The sequence below is a fragment of the Nansenia antarctica genome (genome assembly GCF_963989245.1).
Source record: "Nansenia antarctica genome assembly, chromosome: 15".
Lineage (NCBI taxonomy): Eukaryota > Metazoa > Chordata > Actinopteri > Argentiniformes > Microstomatidae > Nansenia > Nansenia antarctica.
Genome location: NC_137685.1, coordinates 5,641,497 through 5,669,200, shown reverse-complemented (window position 1 = coordinate 5,669,200; position 27,704 = coordinate 5,641,497). Strand labels below are relative to the sequence as shown.

The 27,704-nt window shown below is 45.5% G+C and overlaps 1 protein-coding gene across 1 annotated transcript in view; it reads right to left on the bottom strand.

The window, feature by feature from the left end:
• ndrg3a (ndrg family member 3a) overlaps window positions 1-26,909 on the bottom strand; it is a 37,910-nt gene extending 11,001 nt beyond the window's left edge. The window contains exons 1-3 of the mRNA XM_080545487.1: window positions 26,773-26,909; window positions 12,204-12,287; window positions 10,902-10,934 (exon numbers count right to left, since the gene is read on the bottom strand). Coding sequence (XP_080401613.1) covers window positions 10,902-10,934; window positions 12,204-12,260 — 90 coding nt within the window. The 5' untranslated portion in view covers window positions 12,261-12,287; window positions 26,773-26,909. The remainder of the gene's footprint in view (window positions 1-10,901; window positions 10,935-12,203; window positions 12,288-26,772) is intronic.
• Window positions 26,910-27,704: the final 795 nt, after the last annotated feature.

Here is a 27,704-nt window from a genome sequence, read left to right as displayed (position 1 = left end):
GAGGCATGTTTACGGTGGTAAAGCCCCTGCACTTCTGAGGCAGGACAACCTGTTACGATTAGAGAAGAAACATTCTGTCCTCTGTTGCTGCAGAAGCAGACTTTTTTGGGGGGGGTTGAGGGAAGGACGCTGCCAAGGACACAGAGTGGGAGCAGAAACGTTTGTTCAGGGAAATGGGATGGATACACACAGACGGATACACACAGACACACACACACACACACACACACACACACACACACGCACACACACACACACACACACACACACACGGAGCCAGGAAATGGGACGGATACACACAGACACACACAGACAGACACACACAGACACACACACACACACACACACACACACACAGAGCCAGGAAAGGAAACAAATATTGGACTGAGAGAATGATGCAGTTTCTACCAAAAGCACACAAAGCAAGGAGTGGATGAGAAGAAGAAGTAGAACATGAAAGAGAGGAGGAAGTGAGAGAGACGGGTATAACAGATATCAGAGATATCGGAGAGCGACAGAGCCGGGGAGGTGCTGGAAAACAAACAGAGAAGCTGTGACTTTGGTGTAGAGGAGCTGAGGTGAAAAAAATGCTTCAATACAGACCAGAGAGAGAGCAGAACACATTCCCTGGCTCCGACATTTATCATTTATAGTATTGATCTAAGATCAGTGCTCCACACTCCTCTTTCCCTTTCCCCATCTTCCTCTACACACACCGCAGTTCAGCGTCAGAGGCTGAGGCAAACAGACTTGGGGCGGGGCTCCTAGCCTGGAGAAGGATGGGGAGGGGAGGGGAGGGGAGGGGGGAGGGGGGGTTAGCACTGCAATGGCTGCAACCCTTTTACCCTTTACCACAGTCGAACTGTGGCTCTGCAACGGGGCGTTCGAAACAAATCTGAGTAGATCGGCTAGCTACTTAATGTAATGCTTAAGTGCATTCTAATGTATTAAGTGCATTCTAATGCTTAAGTGCATTCTAATGCTTAAGTGCATTCTAAGGAGCAGATTTAGCCTAACTGCGGCAGATGGGAAAGCATTGCAGACTCCGCAACTCTGCCAGAGATAGAAAACGCAGGGAGAGAGAGAGAAGGAGAAGAGGAGAGAAGCAGATGAAGAGGTAGGAGGGAGGCAGGAGGAAAAACGAGTGGGCGACAGACAGGGAGGGGTGAGGGAGATGAAGAGAGAAAAGGTAGGTGCATCTGGACATGGAGAGAGAGGGAAAAGAGGGAGAGATAGAGAGGGAAATGGAGACGGGAGAGAAGGAGAGGAGAGGAGAGAAGTAAAGAGAGAGAGCAGTGTGTGTCACGCCTCATCTCCCGCCATCCTTCCCCTCCGCCTGTCCACTCCCCTCTCCTCCACCCCTCTCCCTCTATCTCCTCCCCCGCCCTGTCAGCCACACCATCAAACACCTCAGAGCAGCAGCATTACAGAGCAGAAACAAACACGACAGCTAAACACACAACACACATGACCAAGACGCGCCACATGTCGGCTTTGCTATGCCATGACATTCTAAGACCACAGAGAGACTTGTTTAGTTCTAGAGCTTTGAAGCCCGAGGGATCGAATCAAACAAGAAAGCCCTTTTAGGAAATGTGGCAGACTACTCAAGGCAGCCAGCCATGTTGTTGCTATGTGGGTGAAAGATCAACCCCCCCCCTCTCTCCCCAGGGGGCTGTTGCAGATCATATTGACACACACAGGGACATGCAGGGGGACCACAAGGCCAGTCTAGCTGCTCTCTCTAGTCTCTACAAACGTAGAGATACTATATGATCACAGATACAGGGGAAACGGTAACAGGTATTGTCAAAAACCCGTATCGATATCTGTTCTACCTGGTAAACGCGTACGACACACACAGAGACATGTTACGGACCGCACACACGGACAGGCACGTACACAGACACGCACACATATACATATATACATATACCGTCCCTCACATGCTCAGACTCTCACAGACACTTTGACAAATGCATCTTTCATGTCATCCCGTTAAAACGAACCGATGCACTCTTAACATGTATCATGCGTTCTAGGGTGACCACACATGCATACATGTAAAAGCACACGCACACACACAATGTAGCCTACCCACACAAACGACACACAACACACAATGTATCCGACAATAAGTGCAACCAGACACACAAAAGCACACACACACACACACACACACACACACACACACACACACACACACACAAATTCCAATGTTCTACAGACAAACGTCCGCCCACACTAATGCCTGCGCACTGAGCTGCTTAGCTGTCTGTCTGAGGTGGCAGGCAGGCAAGCCAGGCATGCCAGGGAGTCCCACAGTTGCACCAAGAGAGCCAGGCTCTCCACACTACCTCCTAGCCCCTGTGGAAACTAAACCCCCCAGGCAGAGAGAACCCGAGCGAGGTGTGTCAAGTCAGACGCCACTCACCACTCCGTTTCCAGAGCATGCGATCTGGTCCAGATCCAGAATGGCTGACATGTTTCCCACGCAGGAGAGGAGGAGTGTTTGCTTGCTGGGAGAGAGCTTTCAAGATCTCACACACAAGGAGGGAGGAGGAGGGAGAGAGAGAGAGAGGGTGGGAGGAAAGAGGAGCGTGTGTGTGTGCGAGAGAGAGAGAGAGAGAGAGAGGGGGAGAGAGAGAGGGAGAGAGAGGCAGAGAAAGCAAAAGAGAGGGAGGGAGAGAGAGGGAGAGAGGCAGAGACTAGCTTCACCTCCAGATGAAAAGAAATAGCTGCAGCAGCCAGCCAGCTAGACCCGCAAGAGGGAATAGAAGAGAGTAAGAGACAGATAGAGATGGGGAGAGGAAGGGGGTAAAGATAGTGAATGAGAGTGGGAGAGAAGGGGGAGAGAGAGTGAGAGAGGAGGACTGCAGTTTTCGCACTTGGTAAGCACAGCGCGTCTGCCCGTGCATTCAGGGGCTGCGTTCCACCGTCTCTAATTGGATTGAAAACGGTCAGGTGGGCCGAGGGGGGGGTGGGGTTTACAGGCGAGCGGAGCAGAGAGAGGAAAGGAGAAGGGAGTGGGGGAGGGATGGAGGAACAGAGGGGGGTGGGGGAGGGAGGGAGGAACAGAGGGGGGTGGGGGAGGGATGGAGAAACAGAGGGGGGTGGGGGTGGAGGGATGGAGAAACAGAGGGGGGTGGGGGAGGGACGGAGGAACGGAGGGGGGTGGGGGTGGAGGGATGGAGAAACAGAGGGGGGTGGGGGAGGAGGGATGGAGAAACAGAGGGGGGTGGGGGAGGGATGGAGGAACGGAGGAGAGATGAGGGGGGGGGGGGGGTGTTGGGGTGGAGGCAGACAGGCGGCCGTAGAGACAGGCATGCTGCCTCTCTGACGTCACACAGAGGAAGTGGTGCTTTAGGAAGGGAAGATGCTGAGTCTGACTTTGATTATTGACCCCTGCTAGCCTAGCATCCTGCATCAGCAGCCCAGCCCAGAGATCAGACACCACTGATCACCGTTAATTAGCAGGTATCTTCAGGTAGTAGTGATCTTCAGCTTTTATTGCAGCAATATGTTTTGTATTATTGCAGCATTTTGCATGATTATTGATTATTGCAACATAGTTTCAGCATGCTTACGGGTCCGATTTGAATAGTGGCATTTTACTACCCCGTTTACTACCCTGCAGTGAACCTCCCGTGACCCCTGGACGACCCCCATGACATCACAATCACCCCAATGTGATCTGCATAGTGAACCCTGTCGCTAAGAGACAAAGGACTATTCTGATTCAAAGAAGCACCAATGTTAAGTTGCTATTGTTAAGTGTCTGTGTGCACACGTATGCATGGAAAAGAGTGAGAAAGAAGTGAGGCCCAAAAACATACAAACATAGCCTACATCTCTACATAAAATGGTCATTCAGGGTCTCTCTTTTTTTTCTCTCTGCAGTAAGCAGACGTTGCTGTGGTGGGGGTATGCTTGAGGTAGCTAGCCCCGTGTGCCGGGTAGTGGGTGGAGTTAGCGCGCTGGAGCCAATAGGACGTAGATAAAATGTGCCAGGTAGGCAGAGCCTAGGAGGCAGTGTTGTTCTATTGGCCTCACACTGGGAACTCCACCTATGGAGCACCAGTCAAGCCTGTGTGAGACGTTACTCTAGTGTTTCTCACACTAACTATTCCCACCACTGCCCCACAGGGGGCGCCATGTACACACGCTATCAAATACACTACTGTACACCTTTTTGGCATTTAGCAGACGCCTTATTCCATGACTTACAATCAATACATTTGACAAGCAAGTGAATCATCAATTCACCAGTCGTAGCAGGAAGAGTAATCCAGCCCGGGGCCATTGATAGAAGGAAAAACCTTCTTCTAAACCTAGTTTATTTTTTTAATATTTTTATATTGACACTGGAGAAACAGAGAAACAGTACAAGGGGGTCAATAGAAGTTCTTAGGGACACAGTAGAGGGGAAAAGTGGGTGTCTTCAGGAGACGCAGTGCTGGGGGGCAGAAGATGTCTCAGGAGGAGCAGTACACCTTGCATAAGCAATGTAATTACATATTAACATAACATTTGGACATAAAAGTCTGTTGACAACACTGTTGACTCTCATACACATAATTAGCCTATATGTTTTGGTTATGGAGCTATGGCATTTTTCTTGTTCTTCTTTTTTTACCCCCGCCCTAAAAATCCCCATCACTTCATAATGCTGCTTCACCTAGGCTCATGTATTTTTCATGACAGCCTCCTGTTGTCCACCTCCAACAAGTCGTGAGCTTAGAATGAGAAGGTTCTATCTCCGTTTAGAATGAGAAGGTTCTATCTCCGTTTAGAACGATAAGGTTCTATCTCCGTTTAGAATGATAAGGTTCTATCTCCGTTTAGAATGATAAGGTTCTATCTCCGTTTAGGGCAGTTCAGAGATATTGAGCGTCAAAGTTTTTACATTCCATTATGTTTTGTGAGATGGAACCTTTGTATTTTATTAATTACTAACTAAAAAATGTCAACATTTTAAAAATAACACCACACAGGCATTAATAAACACCTAATGGATCAGATTATGTAAAAAACTAAATTTTGACCAAAAATGGAGATAGAACCTTATAATTCTAACGTCACAAAGTCACCTCAGAGTGCTGTCATGGTGGCTGGTGACTGGTGTGAGACAGTGACGAGTCCAAGCTGCCGTCTCTCCTTATGAGTGTTAGTCTGCTGTGTCAGTACTGTGTCAGGACCTCCATCTCTACTGACAAGCAAACAGACGGACACAGAGGACAAACTGGAGGAGAGAGAGCCTTTCTTAGGGGTACCGGTGGTCCTCTTGTTGCAGTGTTCTCCTTCATATCTCCTCATGTGCAGAACTTGTTTGCCGAAACGCATCATGGTCACGTTTTCGTCCACCTCACAGTCATATTTGACTAATCGAGACGTTAGACTTATAGGGCTAGTTTCACAGACAAGGCTTAAGCCTAATCCTGGACTAAAAAGCATCTTCAATGGAGATTTTACATTGAAAGTGTGATTTAGTCCAGGACTAGGCTTAAGCCTTGTCTGTGAAACCGGCCCATAAGGTTATATCTCCATTTTAGTCAAAATTGATATAATTTTTACATAATCTGATCCATTAGGTGTTTATTGATGCCTGTGTTGTGTTATTTTTAAAATGTTGACATTTTTTGAGTTAGTAATTAATAAAATAGAAAGGTTCCATCTCACAAAACATAATGGAATGTGAAAACGTTGACGCTCAATATCTCTGAACCTGACAACCCTGGATTACTGTGCAAATAGAAAAGCACAGCTCGTCTGAATCATCCAGCAGGGTTGCAGCGCCCTCTCCTGGGCTAAAGGTGACATTGAGACACACGAAAGGCTCCAGCAATGACTTGCAGTCCTACTATCATGTAGAGAGCCAATGGAATAGAGAAGAGGGTCTCATAGACATTTCCTGGACTGGATGGCAAATGTCAGGCAGAATAATTGATGGTCAGGTTTTCTCCTGCAGTCTCCTATATTTAGACCTACATCTTTCTTTCACGCCACTTAAATGTCGATTCAGAATGTCGCCTATTTAGAGAACCAACCTATCATCAAAAAGGGGTTACCGCGGTTACTAGACACAATGTGAGGGTTCCGGATTTAGAATCAAAGGTATGATGTGATGAAAAGGTGTCAGTACCGCAAAACTCCACAACAGCAGCCCTCCACTGCGGTTCTCACAGCAGCTCCCAGAGTGCACTGCACTGCACTCCCTACCAACCCTGCACTCACATGGCCCCTTTCTTTCTTCAAAGCAATGCAAGAATATATTTCTTCATTTGTTCACCATTTCTGCTTGAGTGCATTGTTCTATAAAAACAAATACATCAGCACTTAGTGGGGTATGGGTAGTTAGAAACACATCCTGGGGGGGGGGGGGGGGGGGGACCAAGACTGATGCCACACCCACAGACCCTGCCCTCCTCCTCCTCCTGCCCACATACTCTCTAGGTTATGACATCATAGCACTACTGCAGCAGTGCCTCTGGAAGGCCTCCTTGTGGTGCTTTAGTATAAAGACAGTTAAGGATAATGTCCAGGTGATGGGACAGTGAAGCGTTGTTTTTTAAAAGAAATTAATTTTTGGCATTTAGCAGACGCCTTATTCCAAAGCGACTTACAATCAATACATTTGAATACTAAGCATGTGAATCATCAATCCACCATTCGTAGCAGGAAGAGTAATCTAGCTCAGGCCCGGGGCCACTGATAGAAGGAAAAACCTTCTCCTATCACCTTCTTCTAAAACCTAGTTATTGTTTTTACACTGGAGAAACAGAGAAATGGTACAAGGGAGGCAATAGAAGTTCTTAGGGACACAGTAGAGGGGAAAACGGATGTCTCAGGAGGAGCAGTGTTCGGCTCTACACTTCACACTCCAAAAGTTTGGATTTGACTATGGTTAAGGTTACTATAAACGTTAAAGTAGAGATCTCAGCTTTTACTTGATGTTATTGATGTTACATATTGGTTTCAACATTCAGATTTAGACCACTTTCGTCCTCCTATTTTAGGGTACCCAAAAGTAATGGGAGAGATTTATGAAATGTTCAAATTAAGCACTCATGTTTAGTATTCGGTTGACAATCCTTTGCATAAAATAACTGCCTGAAGTCCGCGGCCGCTTGGTATCTTCTCTGGTGACGCTCTGCCAGGCCTGTACTGCAGCCGACTCAAGTAGTTTTCTTATTTTGAGGTATTTTGGCCTAAAATTCTTATCATCAAGAAATGAAATGCATGTTCACTTGGATTGACATCTCAAGATTGACCTGGCCAATCAAGATCTTTCCACGTTTTGACAAACTGACTAACTCCCTAGGTGCTATGGCAGTATGTTTTGGGTATGATGAAGCGCCATCCGATGAATTCAGGCTTTTGCTTACACTCAAGCAGACAAGGTGTTTCTAAGTGAGGCAGCTAGGCTATATGCCTGAACTTAACATCCCCTGCACCATGTTTCACAGATAAGGTGGTGATATGCTATACATCTTGGGCAGATCCTTTTCCCCCAAACTCCTCCTTCCTAGCAATTACTTTGGTACATAATAATAATCTTATATTTTCCAGACCTCTGCAGGGTTTTCAGGTTTTTTTTTTTAGCTAACTCTAACCTGACTAACCTTTTTAGGTTAACTAGTGGTGTGTACCGTATACAGTGAAGCGTCTATAGTTTGGCTGGTGAAGTATGAGATTTTTTATCTCTATTTATCTTCCTTGTAATCTGTGAAGCACATTGTGTCACTTTTTTTGTGAGAAATGCGCTATACAAATAAAGTTTGATTTGATTTGATGATAATTAAGCAATATCACACGGGAGGGAGTGCTGTTATACTGAATATTAGCACGGCTGTGATTCGGCCAAAGACAATCAATGTGTTCACTTTTTGTTTGTATTGAGGCATTTGTTTGTTGTTTCTACTTCTATTTTTCATTACTACAAGACTATATTTGTCATGGCCAAATAAAATATCTTTAATTTGACCTATATTACCGGTAATTTGTTACTTCTTTCATCCCTAGAGAACAGAACGTAACAATGATGTTCTAAACTGTTGATTTTGGCAATGTTTTGGCTATGGTTCAGATTTTCCAACCTAATTAAGACTTCTTTGACTTTCATACTACTTTGGTCCTCATGTTGACAGACACCAACAGCAAAGCAAAGCCTAGAATAAAATAAACATTGACAGTTCTCTTATGCCTGCACAAATTATATACGGCATACACCTGACTTGTCAAGCAAATTCTCACATTACTTTTGTGGACTACAGTATGCATAAAAAGTGTAGTAAAATAAGAAATAAGTAAGGAAACAGATGGGGTCACATTACATTTTGAGTTACTCAGATTTAAAGGAATACGACTATGTTATTTCACATTGATTTTAGATTATTGTATTTTTTGCTCCCGTCGACCACCAAAACCAATATAATGGTTTTATAATGTACATGTACACAAATACCATCAAATAAAAGATGAGAATCTCTACTTTAAATTGTTGGAGTGTAGAGTCAAAAGAAGAGAAAATGCTTTACTGTCCCATTACCTCTGATTACCACATGTACAAAAGAAGAGATTTGGTGAGGCAGCATTCTCATTTTATGCCCCCAGATTGTGTCTCACTGCCAGTTTACATTAGGGATGCAACCTCAGCAAATATGTTCAAGTCAAGACTAAAAACCTTTTTAATAATTTAATAATTTTAAAAAACCTATTTTTAATATTGCCTTTAAATGACTAAATTATTAAATTATTATTATATAATGATTAAAGCACTTTGAGCTGCAACGTTTGCAGGAAAAGCGCTATACAAATAAAGTTATTATTATTAGTAGTATTATTACTTACACAGGGCACTGTAGCTCTGTCTGAGTGTGGTGTGTGTGTGTGTGTGTGTGTGTGTGTGTGTGTGTGTGTGTGTGTGTGTGTGTGTGTGTGTATGTATGTGTGTATGTATGTGTATGTATGTATGTATGTGTGTGTGTGTGTATGTCTGTGTATGTGTGTGTATGTGTGTATGTATGTGTGTGTGTGTGTGTCTGAGTGTGTGGTGTGTTTGTGAGAGAGGAGGGGGGTGGGGCGATGGGCGGGTGCAGACAGGACCACATGGAGGAGAGAGAGCATGCAGCACCAGCGCTGCTCCACTGAGCATGCTTACTCTCCTACCTGCAGAGGCTATATTTAGCCCCAGACCTGATGTAGGGGGAACAGGCATGACTGCAGAAGGCTCAGAGCTCAGAGAGTTAACCCTTCACAAGCTACTGGGAGAGCTCAGCATCTGGCAGCCTCTGGAACGCCATCCCAGCATATTACAGCATGGAAGTTCCAAAATGGCCCCCGTTTCAACAGGCTCACAGTCTACAGTCACAATGGGTACGTTGAGTCACAATGGGCATGATGAGTCACAATGGGCATGATGAGTCACAATGGGTATGATGAAATAATAATGAAAGAATCCAGGTACATTTCTCATTGCTAGTTGCTCCGTGGTATGTATGAGGATTAATGACATATTCACTAGACAGAGAGAGAGACAGAGAGAGAGAGAGAGAGAGAGAGAGAGAGAGACAGAGACAGAGAGACAGAGACAGAGAGAGAGAGAGAGAGACAGAGAGAGAGAGAGAGACAGAGAGAGAGAGACAGAGACAGAGACAGAGACAGAGACAGAGAGAGAGAGAGAGAGAGAGAGAGAGAGAGAGAGACAGAGAGAGAGAGAGAGACAGAGAGACAGAGAGAGAGAGAGAGAAAGAGAGACAGAGACAGAGAGAGAGAGACAGAGAGAGAGACAGAGAGACAGAGAGAGCGACAGAGAGAGAGACAGAGACAGATGCAGGACAGCATAGCAGTGACGTGGCTGTGTAACAGACATTATTTGATTGGCTGTTGTGTTGATTCTCAGGGCCTCAGGTCTTCAGCTGTGCTTAATGAGTCATGACTCCCACAGAGAGGTCTTGACATTTTGCCAGAAGTTAATACGATTATAATTGCATAAATCAGCTTCATACTTAAACTAAGATCCATATCAGAACAATTAACTGGAGATAAGGCCAGAACCAATATTAACATCAATAAAACTAGCCCGAATCCAAGTGGATTCCAAAACTAAGTACTGCCCGATGAGTCAGGGGAACGAAGCTCTCTGACTTTCGGCTCCGGTACCCTGGCTGATCACATCAGCAGACTCAAGCCCGGGAGAATAATTGTGGGCTTAGGGACCGGTCATAGGCAGGGTGACTGACCCAATGATCACTACTAATACCCTTGTTTTCATGAATACACAGTAACCAACAAAATAAACAAACTCAGTTAATCTCATACATGCTCTCCATGTTTTCCTTCTAAGTTCTAACCGTTTCTTTTCAATCCCACAGCCAGCGAGAGGTACAGGCTACACACTTCTCATTGAACTCAAACCTAGGGCAAGATCTAAGTAGTAGAGGGATCCAAGAATAGGGCTTTGGCCTCAAAACTCTCTGTGTTATTGGGGCGGCTGTGGCACAGGAGGTAGAGTCGCCGTCTAATGATCACAAGGTTGGCAGATCAGCGGTTCGAGCCCCGGCTGGCCACATGTCGAAGTGTCTTTGGGCAAGACACTGAACCCCAAAATTGCTCCCAGTGAGCGGGCCGGCGCCTTGCATGGCAGCTTGCCGCCATTGGTGTGTGACTGTGTGTGTGAATGGGTGAATGAGAGGACGCTGTAAAGCGCTTTGGAGCAGCAAAAAAGGCGCTATATAAGTGCAGTCCATTTACCATTTAACTACAACACACAGTCACATCGGTTTGGCTCATTGTAACCATGTCACACTGTATCAGGACCTGAGAGGAAAGCTCTCTCAGAGATCACGGTAGATCAAAGCGAAACAGCGACAGCTTTATATGGAACTGCAGCAGACACTTACCTGGCAGTCAAAGTCCTGGAAGTTGCGTGAGTTCTGAAACAGAGAGAAGAAGAAGTCTCAATGTTAACGAGGTGTTGGATGAAAGAAGACATTCTTTCTAGCCTCTTCGAAAATTACACTATGGCCGTCTCTTTCTCTGGGTATTTTTGTCTTGATTGGTTGCAAGGTTCTAGATATGCTGTCAGGCCAAACTACCTTACTACCGTCTCTCTCCTGTCGTCTAATTTCTGTCGGTCTTTTCCTCACAGCTGTCCTACAGGTGCAGCTCTGTAATGCTTCATAATGAGGTGGCCACTAGGTGGAGTGAGAGGTCAACTGGAGACTCATTCAATTCAGATGAGATCCTCTTTCCACCTGACCTCGACTGCTTCACCACCAGGCTGCCATGGGGGAAGAGAGGCCTGCTCTGCCCATACTACTGATGTCTGATGCAATCCCCCTGCTTCTACTCCCCTGCTTCTACTAAATCAACTCACTTCCTATGATGCAAAACAGCTCCAAAACAGCCCTAACAGTCTGTGACATTCGGGCTATGTGGAACAGTACATCCCGCTGAGGGGGGTAATGGGGGTCATTTTACCCAGACGGACTGACTTCCTGCTCGCTTGCCCCCCCCCCCCCCCCCCCCCAGTGAGGAAAGCTGTGGGCCTGCAGCTTGACTGAGTATTGCAGCAGTGGAGATGAAGGTCCTTGAGGATTGGTAGTAGAATAGCTTTAATCTGCGGGAGTTTATTTTCTCCGCCTCGCTCGCTGGAATCTTTCAAGCTGCCAGAAAAATTATTCTCCTCTGATCTCGCCGTCTCCCTTCCTCTCTTTCATAACTCGCTCTGGCTTTTTTCTTCTGTCACTGTCTGTCTACCTGTCTCTCCACTCCCCCCCCCCTCTCTGTCTGTCTACCTGTCTCTCCACTCCCCCCCCCCTCTCTCTCTCCACTCCCCCCCCCCTCTCTCTCTCCACTCCCCCCCCCTCTCTCTGTTCTCTCTGTGTCTGTCTCTCCACTGTCACCCACCCTCCCTCTCTCTCTCTCTCTCTCTCTCTCTCTCTAGCTCTTTTTTCCTCTGTCTGTCTGTCTCTCCATTTTCTCTCCCCCCCTCTCTCTCTCTGTCTGTCTGTCTCCCCCCCCCAGCTCTTTCTTCCTCTATGAACTCCTACTCCTTTGTCTTCAGAAGCTAATACTATTAATAATTCATTTTGAAGAACAGAGCTCTGGAGTGTGTGTGTGTGTGTGTGTGTGAGGTGCATATCTGGTGTATGTGTGGACCTCTCTCTCACGTCATTGGTCTGGTCATCCCATCTCCTCACCTTATTGGTCAGCAGGGGCTTGATCTCAGTCAGCTGCACGTCCTGTAGCTCATCCATCTTCCTGTCTGTTCACTCTACGCCACACTGGAGGGGGAGGAGGAGGGGAGAGAGGAGCACAAGGAATTAGCATGTTAGCAACACATTTCTCCATAGAATGATTTGCGGTTTTATCATTTGCGCCGCACATGCTAGCTATGGCATTTACAAGCCCACACTCGACACTTGGCACGTGCGTGCACACACACGACACGCACATCTGAGAGAGAACCCCCCCCACTGAGTCGATTAGGTTCAGATTCATGTCAGCGATCGTGCTTTGAGTCACCATGCGAGCAGTTCAGTGATACTGATTGAGCGATTTCTATGGGAAGGAGGAAGCGGTGGTTGTGTCGTGGCATGCCTGCCCCGGGCCCTGCCAGCCCTCCCCTGGGGTTCCGCTACAGAGGCTGCTGCCGTGTGTGACACGCATGTGATGATGGAGCAGGAGGGTTGAAGGGCATTCTCTCCAGCCATGCTTCGGTAAAGGTCATCTCTCTCTCTCTCTCTCTCTCTCTCTCTCTCTCTCTCTCTCTCTCTCTCCACACACAGACTCCGAGGGACCAGGCAGGGATCAACACTAATCCCGTCTCACTTCGTTTTCCCCTTGACGCCGCCTCGGTTTGTCCCCTTCAAATAATTAGAGAGGCGACGCGTTGTTGCCAGCACAGAATCACTAGCGCCCCTCCCCTCCTCCCCCTTTTAGCTGCTCCTGTCTGCTCAAGGTGAGGCAGTGTTGTGTTACCTGGCTCACAGAGACACAGAGCTCATTTTACACAGAACAGTGGATGGAATCTTGTTCTCTTATGTCAGTGCTAACAACAGGTATAAAACCAATTCAATATACAGGTGCAATTACACTGACCCTTTGGACATTTCCAACGTTTTTTGTTTATGCCAAATAATTACACCGACTCTAACATCTACTAGCAAAATAACAAATTCAGATGTATAATGTATAAATTATACATAATTATAATAGGCTATATAATATTCAAATTAATGTAAATCACACAAAACAAAAGACCACATTTCATTGGCCCAACAAAGAGCCAATAGGAGTTCCACTACTACATTCACTTCCTGTGTCGAGGCCTGCCTCTCCAACAACCTTGAGCCATGGTACATTTAACCTTCAAGCTTGGTTAGCGATGTGCTCGGATAGCCTGGAACCCATCCAACCAGAGTAGCGCCACAGACAATGACGTCATCCCAGTTTGAGTCACTTCAGCAAGAAATCCTTTGGCTGTTTCTACTAGACCTGCTGGGGCCTCACCCTTGCACACAATGACGAAGAAAATATAATAGTGGCAAGAGGTAAGTAAGGAAGTAAAATGTATTTATAGAGCACCTTTCCCAGACCAAGGGTCACAAAGTGCTTTACATACAAGGAGGAAACACAAATAAAACATAGGCTAATACAAGATCGAAAAAGCCACAGCAGGTTAAAACAAGTGAAAATAAAAACAAGTAACAGACAACAGGTGTACAAACAGCATCAGCAGGACACAGAAAGACAGGCCCCAGGGGCTATCCAAAAGCCTGTCTATACAACACAGTCTTTAGCTGCTTTTTAAAAAACTCGACCGAGCCAGTTGATCTAAGATCCAAGGGCCGAGCATTCCAAAAGCCTGACTTTGGTGACTACCAAATGACAAAGCCAAGCACAGCACGTACACATCAAGAAGTTGGAAGTACTTGGCAGTGTGGAAGTGTGAAAATTATCCTCAGCAATCCTGCTGACAAATCCAGCTCAACTAAATCATATTTAGACACGGAATGAGAAAAAAAAAAAGGAAAAAAAAATGTTTGGCATGCTTGAGCAGATTGAGCGTATTGGGCCGGATCATCTAACGTTTCCTCAGGCTTTTGCAGAAAATTGTGACGGAGGCGAAGGGCCAACAGTAATCGTAGCCTGTTAATTGGCTGACGCGGCACCTAGGGAGAGGGCTCAGGGGAGGCTTACCCAAATGACAGACTAACAGGTTGATTTCACTCCTCAGCCCACCTGACCTCTTCCTGTGTTACCTGTTACCTGAACACTGTTGCTGGCTCCTGAAGCATCATTCTGAGAAAAAGGTAGATCTAGTTCACATCCCTGTGGCCTTTCACCCTGTCTCAAGTCACTAACCTGTAAGAACATCGGTTACTCTCCAGTTAACCTCCATTGCCAACCCCTCTCTCCCATTTTAGACTGGATGGCATGTGCTGCTGTTGCCATAGTTACAAAGCCTGGCAATGTTTATTCTAAGCCAGGAGCCCAAAGGGACATACGAGAGAGAGCCGAAAAGACAAGAGAGAAACAGACAGAGACTGTAATAGGAGGAACGGATTCAGCCAGGCCTGGAGAGAGAGAGAGAGAGAGAGAGAGAAAGAGAGGCAAACATAATCTGCTTTCAACGATGATTAATGTCTCCTTATGGCCACGTCAAACCAGTCACTCCATACACTTTATAACAGTCTTACTCTCAGGGGTTATACAACGTCAGATAAATGAGTCAGAAGATGGATAGGGATGAATAGAGGGTGGAGACGGATGATAGATAGAGGGATTGGTGAGATGTCTGTGTCACATCCTTGAATGGGTGTTCTGGACAAGATGTTCACAAGGTTGTTAACCGATGTTGCCGAGTGCTTCTAACGTCAGATGACGCTCAGAACATGCTATGAAATGGGAGATTTCAGGGGGGGTTGGGTGGAAGGCTAGAAACAGTTGATGCTGCAAAATTTGGTGAATCATCTGACATTATAGAATTACATTACATTAAAATTACATTACATACATTGTGGAGAGACTAACTAGTGGACTAGAGATCTTATGAATATGCTTCTAAGAACTGTCTCATTTTACAATTTCATGAAACCTTAAATAAAGAGATAAATAAAAACATGCCACACATAGGCTACTGCATGCATGCATGCATGCATGCACGCAACACAGATCCTGTGGCTGTTTTTCCAGGTCACTTTCTCTCTCAGCAGGATGCTCCCCGCGTCTCCTCGTCTCGATGTTTAAATATCACGCCACAGTGCACCTTAGTGACCGGGGACAGAGCTCAGAGTAAAACCTCACGTGAAATTATGTCTGAGGAAAACCTTCAAGAGAACATTCAACAGAAGAAAGGTCAGCCTTCACCACAGCTTAGCATCAGTGCTAAGAAACAAAAGCAAAAGAATGAGACCGTTAGGCTACATCTAGAGGAAGTAGATCCTATTGTAAGCATTATTAAAAGGATGATTGGATGAACTGTTGTATTCCACTGCCTTCCTCTCTGTTCACACCCGCAATAACCTGCCGCCTAACGGTGATGGGATGAGAGAGGTGTTAGCTTTAGCCTAGCGCTGCCGAGACACACAGACAGAGAACAAAAGGGAGTCCTGTAGCCACCTTGTCAGCAGCTGGGTGCTGGATGATCGATGAAGAGGACATATCTCCACCCGCCACCCCCCGCCCCCCCCGCCCTGTCTATCCAACTCCATCTCACCTTGGAGAGCAGTGCCGTCTGGGAGAGAGGCTCTGTGATGGATGCACAGCCTCCTGAGAGCTCCACACTGTGATATTATTGACCCTGGTTTAACCTACCTGTATGCTACCATGGTGACCCTGTGTTAACCTACCTGAACGTCACTATGGCGACCCCCTGAGCTAACCTCCACAAATGTCACATAGGATAGGCTGATGGGTACACAGAGACCAGGGCAGATAGAGTCACGGCACACACACTGAACATCAATAGAGCGAGCCTTCTGCTTTCACTTCGGGCCAAATAACTTTAATAAAATTCCTAATTTTACAGAACAGAGGCCTTTCTTTTTTTTGGGGGGGGGCGATCAGTAGTCAGTCTTCTCTTCTTCTAATAGCCTAATAATAATAACTTTAATTTCTATAGCGCCTTTCAAAAAACCCAAGGACGCTTTACAATTCTAAGGGAAATTATCAGACAGACAAAACAGAAAACAAACAAAGCAAAACTGAAACATTGACTAGGGGCCGAAGGCCTTGGAGAACAGATGGGTTTTGAGGGCTAATTGAAGGAATCCAGGGTGGGGGCGTTGCAGATCACTATGGGGAGGGAGTTCCAGAGAGTAGGTGCGGCCACGCTGAAGGCTCTGTCCCCAAAGGTCCGTAGGTTGGTGCGGGGGGTGGATAGCAGCTCTACTCTTCTCAATCTGACTGTGTACAGCTTTCATGGCTACCATCAACAGAAAACGACTTAGGCCTTATCCCCCATTTCTAATAGCCTGCATTTTAACCAGGAGGAACCTGGTTTGCCCCCTCCACCCCTCCCTTTACAACACACTGTTTACAGCAGTTAGTAACTGTATAATCCGATCCTGAGTATAATTCTGTTTTAAAGGACCGCAACAACAGGGCTCAGTTCCAGATTATTCTTACCACTCTAACCCAGACCACCGTTTAGTAATTAGAAAGAAAATCTCTTAATTTTGCTTCCCTTCCTATCAGGGAATTAACACAATACTACTGCCAGCCTTATGTTCAATCTGCTACAACTCTACAGCTCTGGTCTCAGGGGGAAAGGTGATCAGATGGAGCATCAGGATTGGGAGAGGATCCAATCTGAACCTCTGAATATCTCTCTCTCTCTCTCGCTCTCTCCTCTGGTCCCCTGTTCTTTCTCCCCCTCTTCTGGTCCCCTGTTTTTCTCTCTCTCTCTCTCTCTCTCTCTCTGTCCCCTGTTCTTTCTTCTTTCTTCTCTCTCTCGGTCCCCTGTTCTCCCCCTCTCTCTCCCCCTCTCGCCCCCCTCTCTCTCTCTCTCCCCCCCTCTTGCCTCCCTCCCCCCCTCCCTCTCCCTCTCTCTCTCTCCCTCTCCCTCCCTCCCTCCCTCCCTCTCTCTCTCCCTCCCTCAGCATCTTCTGCAGGGTGCTCCCACACAGGCCTACAGGCATAGAAAGAGGCACCAGGCTGCTAATGCTCCAGTCTGCTTAATTACAGCACAGCTCTCAGAACGGAGCACGTTCTCCTGGGGCTTTCCCTCCCCTTCCTGTGCGTACGCACACAGGCCTCCTGATCTGATCCACACTGACGAGCACCACCACATCTAGGCTAGTCGTCATCCCCACACACTCGCACACATCCATCCATTCCACAGGGCGTATATAAAACACAGAGTAAGAGGTCAGTCAGTTCACACCACCCACCCACCCGTACAAAGAAGAAAAAGAGAGAAGCCAGTGAAGAACTGCAATCAGGAAACACCTCATCCAAATTCCTCATCATGAAAGCAGTAAAGCACTCTCTCTGACATGCTCTCTTCATCACACACTAAAATCAGTGTCCAGCTTTAAATCTTTAAAAAGGTGCAAGAAAACCGTTATAAATGGTTGAAATGACTATGTTGAAATCGGTAGCGATCAGGGAATGAGATCCCTTTAGAGAAATCTTTCATATATGAACAATGTTTTGCCTGAAAACTGGCTAGTTTATCATGTTATTAGCCTACAGGCCAGGGGGTTATATTAATATAAGGAAGGCTGGATGAAGGTTGTTTTGGAACTGAATTTCACGGGGATGGCAGATTTCCAACAGACTTCCTTTAATTAAAGCAGGCCTAGCTACCGTCTTGATGCCTAATATGCAGTAAAGTCAACCTAAGATAGGCTAGTTGCTGTGTGTGATCAAGGTTCTAAGGAGGCCTAAATAGTGGATGAGGCAAGTTATTCCCCCATAATGCATCACTGCATCCTTGAAAGATTATATGCCTAATAATAATAGGCTAATAATAACTTTATTTGTATAGTGCTTTTCCCACAAACGTTGCAGCTCAAAGTGCTTTAATCATTATATCATCTTAATTAAATTATTTAGTAATTTAAAGGCAATATTAAAAAGATGGGTTTTTAGTCTTGACTTGAACATATTTGCTGAGCTTGCATCCCTAATGTAAACTGGCAGTGCATTCCACAATTTGGGTGCATAAAATGAGAATACAGCCTCACCAAATCTCTTCTTTTGTACATGTGGTACACAGAGAAAACCAGCGTCAGAAGACCTAAGAGCTCTGTTGGGCTGATATGCTAGCAAAAGATCTTTCAAATATTCTGGTGCTATAATTAGCTCATAATCATGCTCATTCAATCCATCTCTTCTACTGTACATAGCAAATCACAACTGAACAGACATTTTTGAGCACACTCAATTTCCTGGCCCTTCAACAAGCAATAATTAAAAACCCAGCCAATAATATCCAGGTCGTCCGCAGACGTTAGATGAATATTAAGGGCACCGCTAGTGAAGGGGGCGGAGGAACGTGACCTTGTAGTGTCTCCTTACTCCATCACAGTCTCTCTCTCTCTTTCATCTGTCAAGCATCTTCTTATTGAAGACTCTCTACGTATTTGACTCTCTTTAAATAGCTACAAAGGTATGTAAAAACATCAGTTCCTCCGCCACTGGTGTGTGTGTGTGTGTGTGTGTGTGTGTGTGTGTGTGTGTCAGAGCCTCGGTTCATTAGTAGAACTCCTCCCTGGCACACAACAGTCACTGCGCTCATCTGTCTGCCAAAGAGGGAGACCCATCCCCCCTCTCTCTTCACTCACTGAGGTCTTGGGGAAAACCCAGTCAGCCGTCGCATTCAGAAACTCAAATACTTTCGACGCACGCACACAGGCTACACACACTGTCAGATTTCACTCTCTCTTTCTGCGGCATTCACTGCAAGACCCCTCTCATCATTCTCAGAGGGCTTTTTAAAAAATTGCATTATTCCTTGCGAGGGCACTTTATCTACTAATGGTCTTATGAGATAAAAAAAAAGAAAAAAAAAACATTTTCCCATATTGATTTAAGACCTCATATCTGTAGCCACCATCAGCGGGATTTACCCCAATGCCACACACAAAGACTCAGAGCAAAGTACTTGGGCTTCCCAGAATGTGTTATGGCCCGAATCATTATTTGTCATAATTTCAGAGGAAAAAACTACTGGATACCAGATTTACTGCACTAATATCTGGCTGTAGGCTAGCAATAGACCTGCAGTGTATTGGCCAACTGATGTTGGTGTTGCAGACCTGCAGTGTATTGGCCAACTGATGTTGGCGTTGCAGACCTGCAGTGTATTGGCCAACTGATGTTGGTGTTGCGGTTTGCCCAGCAAACTGGAAAACACTGAATCAAAGTTTAAGTGTACATCATAAATCATTCATCAGCATGATATGTAGGTCCTTAGTGTTTGAGGACTTCATGAGTCAGTTTTTCAGCGTCTCCCGGGTCTCGTTCTCAGCCTCTTAGAGTCAACGAGGTCTATTTTGGTGTTCATGTATAAGTCATGTCGCGGTCTATCCTCCGTATCACTGTTAAGAGCACCTTATAGGCCTAGGTGATGGTTGTTTTCAGTCGTAAAAGTGCTTATACATCTCTCTCCCCCCCCCTCTCTCCGCGACGAGAAACAGATTGAACTCATTCTATCACATCGTCGGGAGGAGGTTGATGAAAACAGTTACATTTATATTGCACAGATCTTCAGGCTCAGAACTATTTTCTTTTGGTGGTGATTGAACATTCCAATATGTATTCATACAGTGTTATATACGCACTGAAAATGTTATTTGGTCTATTCTCTGCCAGCCCCCCCCCCGAAAAAATTGCCTTTACAGAAGAGATGTTGCTGAATCTCCTCATTGATGATTAATAGATTAATAAGAGAAGGGGAGAAACTCCCCTCCAATTTGGACAATGGAGGCCTAGTGTGCATTATCAATAAATCAATACGGAGCCAACACAGCCCTCACACAAAGGCAATGGGGGGGCGAGTCACAAAAAAACCATACTACTAAGCGGATGACATCCAACGGATGCCTCCCGATAAATCTGCCGCAATCTATAACATGGGGCCAGGGGGAGGTGTGAGCCCGGCTAAATGACTTCCCACTGGCTCCGCTGCTCCTGCTACTACTGCTATAAATAAGGCTGAATGGGCAAGGCTGTCCGGCCTGCTCTCAGCGCCGCTAATAGAGTACCTGCCTGAGCGCTCACTTGCTAGCAGCTCACAGTGTCTGTGGGGGATTCCTGGGCCCTGCCTCTCCCTCACTCATGCAGATAGGAGCGGAGAGGCGGAACGGAGTGAAGGAAGGTGTGTGTGTGTGTGTGTGTGTGTGTGGCATCACTATAGAGCACTGGCTGCCCGTACCGCACACCCACTCGCTGTTAGATATAAAAACTTCAAGGGATTTCCATGAATGTCTCCTTTTTCATGATGTGATCACCAACGAGCTTGAAAGAGCAGCCGATCGTTAGGTTTGGGGCCGTGGGTTCATGATGCTGTATTAAATCTTTAGTGCTGCTCGCTGGCGTTGTCTCTTAATAGAGCCATCACAGCGTTTGGGTTGGCTGTCACTCATACTGCCAGGATCATTGACAAGACAATCGCTTCGGGAGACAGAGTGATGGACCCTCCCCAGCAGCAAAAAACACTGGCGCCACCAGTCTTCCTGGTCTCCGAGGAATCGGCGATGTCCTTGACAATCACAGGGGGCTTGTCACCCCCCTCTATACAGTCCAGGCAGTGCTGCCATGGAGACCAGATGACCTTTGCATAATCATTTACATAAAGATCATCTCTCATTGCTCATCGGACCAATACAAACAGCATTAGCAACTAGAGGACGGATCATCATCATACAGAGTGGCTAACCCTGTTATTTAGGAATGAATGAATGAATGAATGGTCTTTATTGTCATTGATATAGTACAGGTACCAAACAACGAAATTTGGGAGGGGGGGCTCTAAAACAAGAAACAAGAAGGGAAAAGAGCTGGTTTACATAAATAAAGGCTATGTACACTATCCACTATACTATACTGTACAAATAAAACACTGTGCTGTACTCTATGCTATGCTATACCTATTCTAACATTTCCTATTCTCTGAACCTTATGTACCCTAGGGTTGTCATATTGCACATAGTGTTATTGCACATTCATTTAAAGTGTCGCAGTTTGCAGGCTTGAAATGTACACATTTGTGCCTCAGCACTACACCTGATTTCAATCCAGCAGCTGCCATCAATCCGTCCAGACTGTCCAGGGCCCAGAACCTAGGTCTTTGCTGTGTTCAGGGCCTGAATGGCCCTGGGGTAGAAGCTGAGCTTCAGTCTGTTTGTCCTTGCGAACATGGTCCTGAACCGCCTGTTCGAGGGCAGCCGAGCAAAGTCAGGAGAATGGGATGGGGTCAAGATAAATGGAGAGACCAAAGCACAGTAATATCAAAAGTTTTGATTCCTTTACTTGTTCGGGAGAGTATCTATACCGTAAACCAACACATGACACACACACAGTGGTGTCACGACTCCTGAGGGAGTGCGGCGCACACTCGAGCGCAGCTCCAATCTCGCTGAGTGCCGTTCACTCAGTTAAATGAGTGTTTGATGTTTGTTTGTTGTGTTCCCCTTCGCTCCCCGTTTAACTGCACTGCCCGCAAACGCCGCCTGAGTAGGTGACTCAATACACAGAGGCGTCAGACTCTGCATTTGTTCGGCTGCAATTACAACTGGTAAGGCATTCCATTTTCTTGACTGCCTCCTGGCCCGTTGAAATAAGCTAAGTATACAACAACACCCATGCTGTTGATCCTATCTGAGGTCTTATACAATCTTCCATGGTTTAGCTCCCCCCCCCCTTTAGGAAAGCGGGTGTATAAGTGGATGGAGCCCAAACACAAGCATTGATGTCTGAAATGCTTTAGTAGTCCCTGAGTACTAGTATGAGAGTACTGCAGTCACTACTCATCTTCCGTCGGAGACTCAAGACCCATCTCTTCAGGTTACACCTTAACTGCTCCTCCTGAGACATCTACTGCGTCCCCTGAAGACACCTGTTTTTTCCCCTTTACTGTGGCCCCTAAAACTTCTATTGTCCCCCTTGTACTGTTTCTCTGTTTCTCCAGTGTCTATATAATAATAAAAACAAATAAAAAATAATAATAAGGTCTAGGTTTAGAAGATAGTGATAGAAGTAGATTTTTCCTTCTAGCACAGAGACTGCCCAATGGCCCCCTGGGCCTGAGCTGGATTACTCTTCCTGCTACGACTGGTGGATTGATGATTCACTTGCCTTGCTTAGTCAAATGTATCGAGTGTAAGTCGCTTTGGAATAAGGCGTCTGCTAAATGCCAAAAATGTAAATGTAGCCTAAATGTATGAAACAGCAGTCCTCCTCGCCCTAAGAGCTCCTTTACACTTCATATGACAAGAGTGAAATCTATGAGGCACAAGGGAAATAGAGTACAACTGTCTTTCTGTTGAAGAAGGAAAGGAAGCCTCCGGTACATCCCATTTTCCCAGAATTACTACAGAGACATATTGTACAGAACCTCGAACAATTCAGCACAGTGTTGATGTCATTACTGCATGTCTGTCTCCAGGGTCACGTCTGCCTCATGGGTCATGGGGTTGACTGCAGCAGTGGTGTGTGTGTGTGTGTAAATGGTAAATGGTAAATGGACTGCACTTATATAGCGCCTTTATCCAAAGCGCTTTACAACGGCCTCTCATTCGCCCATTCACACACACATTCACACACCAATGGCGGCAAGCTACCATGCAAGGCGCCGGCCCGCTCACTGGGAGCAATTTGGGGTTCAGTGTCTTGCCCAAGGACACTTCCACGTGTGGCCAGCCGGGGCTCGACTCAAACCGCCGATCTGCCAACCTTGCGATCATTAGACGGCGGCTCTACCTCCTGCGTCACAGCCGCCGTGTGTGTGTGAGTGTGTGTATGTATGTGAGTGTGAGTGTGTGTGAGTGTGAGTGTGAGTGTGAGTGTGAGTGTGAGTGAGTGTGAGTGTGTGAGTGTGAGTGTGTGTGTAAGTGTGTGCGCGCAACAGCCCAGGGCATCCAAAGTAAAGGTCCAACATGGACTGTGTCCATCTTCTTTGGATCAACAAGCATGCCACCTGTGCCCTCCCCCGCCCACGCCCCACGCCCTCCCTCCCCCGCTGCTGCTGCTGTGCTGACTGCTGACGCAGATAAAGAACAGAGACAGATAGAGCCTGGAGGTGTGATCCAACAGATCGGAGTAAATAACAAAACTGTGGCTAGGACGGCAGCACAGTCCTCTCAGACAACCATGGACAGAGGACTGTCTGTCCAGAGGTTGAGATTAAGATTTACGGTGTTCAGAGTCACACTGACATCTGCTCACTATCAAGCTAGAGGAGAGGAAGTTACAGTCGTAAAGTACAACTACTATTGTTATGCAAGGTCAGGTCATAGCAGCCTGGTCACTCAGGGGTAACCCTGGATTGTGAGGAGGAGATAGTAGGTTAGGAACTGGCACAAGGGTAATATGCCTCAGCTCTTTTTTACTGATTCACTTAACAAAATAACCTGCTGTGGAAAGCACGTACTGTAACTCTAGGTCTGGCGGAGCTTGAATTCCGTCTACACGGTTCAATCAGAAAACATAACAACTCCCAACAAAAGCTTAAGGGCATGAAGGTGACTGAGTCTGTGGCATACTTAACACAAGTGGAGAACTGAGAGACTCAGGAGTTACTTTTCAAACATCCAGTGTGTGTGAGTGGTTTTAAATGCTCCTCCTGAGACATCTACTGCCCCCCAGCACTGCATCTCCTGAAGACACCCGCTTTTCCCCTCTACTGTGTCCCCTAAAAAACGTCTATTGACCCCCTTGTACTGTCACTCTGTTTCTCCAGTGTGTGTAAAAAATAAAGGGTTTAGAAGAAGGTGATAGAAGAAGGTTTTTTCCTTCTATCAATGGCCCCGGGCCTGAGCTGGATTACTCTTCCTGCTACGACTGGTGGATTGATGATTCACTTGCTTAGTCAAATGTATCGATTGTAAGTCGCTTTGGAATAAGGCGTCTGCTAAATGCCAAAAATGTAAATGTAAATGGTTAACTAACCACAGTGAAATTGACCACTGAGGCTACACTAGGACTTCACCGCTAGCTTTATGCTAGCTACCATGATGATCTACTAGAGAGAAATAACAGACTAACAGAGACTGATTATTGTTAACATGAAAGCAACAGGGAAGTATTTGTGGAAGAGGAGTGAAATAGTCAGATTGGATGTCTCACCTCCTTGTCATGATTCCCAGGGCTTTTGTTTTGCCCTCCAGCGCTGACAAGACAGTGATGCTCTGGTGATGGAGTGAACACAGAAGACTGGCAGCAGTAGACCTTAATTAAACCTGCTGTCTCCCCTGTGAGCACTATTCCCTGACATCCACCCCGATATAACTCAGTCAGGAATCTAAAATCCTTCCATCACAGTTCTTCTAACCTATCGTGACGTTAGTATTATAAGGTTCTATCTCCATTTTTGGTCAAAATCGAGTTTTTTACATAATCTGATCCATTAGGTGTTTATTAATGGCTGTGTGGTGTTCCTTTTAAAATGTTGACATTTTTTGGTTAGTAATTAATCAAATACAAAGGTTCCAACTCACAAAACATAATGGAATGTAAAAACTTTGACGCTCAATATCTCTGAACTGGCCTAAACGGAGATAGAACCTTATAGTTCTAAGCTCACGCTATGACTGTCTGTGACTGTCATACAGGAATTCTCACATAATGTGTGTAGTATGTAACGGTGAAATTAATACTAATTGGGCTCTAACAGATGTAAGCATTAGCCTAGCAATTAGCATCCGTTTTTTTTAGCAGCAGTTAACCTAATAGGACTACACAGAAGGGAGGCATAGCCGGGTCCCTTGAACAGCATGTAACCACTTTGCAAAGGCCAAGGGAACACATCTCCAATAGGACGTTCCTTCTAACGTCATGCCAGGTTCAGCCAATGCTTCAGACAATGTACAGGAGAAACAAGGTTCGACATTCGACTGGAAATTGACCATTGACCTCCTTATGAACAAAACTGGGGTGGTGAATAGCTAAACTATAACTTGTAGACACTCCCACCAATTAGTCATTTACAGTGATAAGCTATAACCAACCATGTGTTGTGTGTGTGGAATCCCTCCTATGATAATGGTAACACCAAACATACATCAAACTGGTCCTCTGTGGCTCAGTTGGTAGAGCATGGCACTAACAAAGCTTAGGTTGTGGGTTCGATTCCCGCTGGGACCATATATACAGAAATGTATGCACTCACTGCAATGTAAGTCGCTATCTATTAAACTACGGTTGTTCCACTCACAATAGGCTCACTAAAAGTAGTTCTCTGTCAATAGGTTACTATAGCCTAGGTCCCAACTCTTTTTTGAATGGGACCACTGTTGTGGAAACTGGAAACAATGCCAGTGTTTGTTGTGTAAACTCAGACTCACTATCCCCAGTCAATGGTGCTCAGGTGGCACTGTTGAGGTCATCCTTGGAGTCACTTGTCTTGAATTCAAATACCTGCTCTGCTCTGCGGTCACACCACCCGAATCCAATCCACTGACCTCCACCTGAGTGACCTCCACCTGACTGACCTCCACCTGAGTGACCTTCGCATGAGCAGTTTGTCTCTCTTTGGAGCCCCGGAAGAAGAAGAATGAGATTCTCTCTCCTCGCCACCGGTTGCCTACGGCAAGTCGTGTCTGTTTTAAGCACTAACCTAGAAATGAATTTCTCCAGCAAGCACGCTCAACCTAAAATGCCTTACATTAAATGCATTAAATGATGTCATGTAACACGTTTTGTATTACACTTCAATCGCCCAATCAATCAATGAGTTGCTTTCTCAGTCTTGAGTGTTGGATATAGCTATAGCCTGCATTATGCATTGGGGACATACTGTTACTGTTACTGGAGATTCCCCATCCCATCTCGAGGCTTTTGGCAGATCCCCTTTTTTCGCTCCTTCGACGCGATTCGGTTCGAATATTATGGGCTATTTGTTGAATTCAGTGGCCAGTGTGTGAAAACATCGTGAGCAAAAAATAACAAAGTTATTCAACAGTGAATGACAGCACACTAAAACAGCTTGTATCGCAGCAGCGGGTCGTGTAGAAACGACGTGCGAGTGGATTTTTGTTGCAAAAGTAGCAATGCAGCGCGTGAAGCACTTCTGCAATATCTGGTCTTCAGATCATTACGTGCAATTCGTGACGTTAGAATTATAAGGTTCTATCTCCATTTTTGTCAAAATTGAGTTGTTTTACATAATCTGATCCATTAGGTGTTTATTAACGCCTGTGTGGTGTTATTTTTTAAAATGTTGATTTTTGAGTTAGTAATTCATAAAATACAAAGGTTCCATCTCACAGAACATAATGGAATGTAAAAACTTTGACGCTCAATATCTCTGAACTGCCCTAAACGGAGATAGAACCGTATCATTCTAACCTCACGAATTGTTTTTGAGATATCAAAGCCAACCGGACGAGAAATAGATGAGTTATACATTCTAGAAATAAATATAACGGAGAACTGGTATGCATGCATACAGATGGAAAAAGGATGTCAAGGAAAATGCTCAATGCGAGTTCCATTGATGGTGGATTATCTTGTAGATTTACACACCATGCAATGGCCACATCTGCATTTGGTAAGATTATAAAAAATGCTGTCTCGATGCAGCGTTTGTTTTACACTTACCGCCTGGATTAAAGAAGTATCCGTTTGATTCGAGGCCTCAAATCCTCTGAGATTAAATTGGGAGAAATAGTAAGGTTGCTGGTAATAAAATGCACGTTTCTCTTCGCCTGTTTCCTATTCCGACGGGTTTCGGTGTCACTCCTCTCTCAGGGCGGAACTACACATATGCGTCCTAGTGGACACACGGAGGACAAGCGAGGCAGCCAATCAGAGAAGGCGGAACGAAATTCATTCGAACGCCCCCAATAGGGTAACCGAGAAAGATGCTGTCCAAATACTGTTCCCTTTTCTTTTATACATGGAGAGGCAATAGATCACCTGCATGTGTTGACCTATTTCTGAGAGATTAAGAGATTAGAATTCCCATCAAGTCTCTATTTGCTGTCTCGATCGGATTGTATAAATAAGCGTTCAGCTGTGCTGAAAACATGTTTACATCGAATTCGATCTGGCCTTGTAACCTTTGACTTATTTGCCAGATGTATTTTTGTAAGCTTTATTTGCCAGATGTGTTTCCAGCTGTACAAATGAAGGACAGCTTGGCTTCAAATAACAACGTTGGGTTTTGAGGGGTAACATAACTCAAAATGAGAGCTTTCAACAAACAAGTAAATTCCAGTTATTGTTGAGGATGTGTGTTCTATAATTGCCCGGATTTGCGACTGTAAGAAAATTACGAATTGTTGTGGTCAATTATATTTGCAATGTTGCTGTGGGCATATTACATTTATTTAACTGTGTGCAATTTATTCTTCAGAACTAATGAGACAGGTCTTATCCATGTGTGATCATAGGAAGAGATAGTAGTTTATGTACCAGCATGTTATTTGCATTTTATTCAACCGTTCTTGTCTGGTTGTCAGCCTGACATACTATACTGTCGGCATGATCCCTTTTGAGCTGAATGTTGAAAAATAACTTTCTTTCATTAC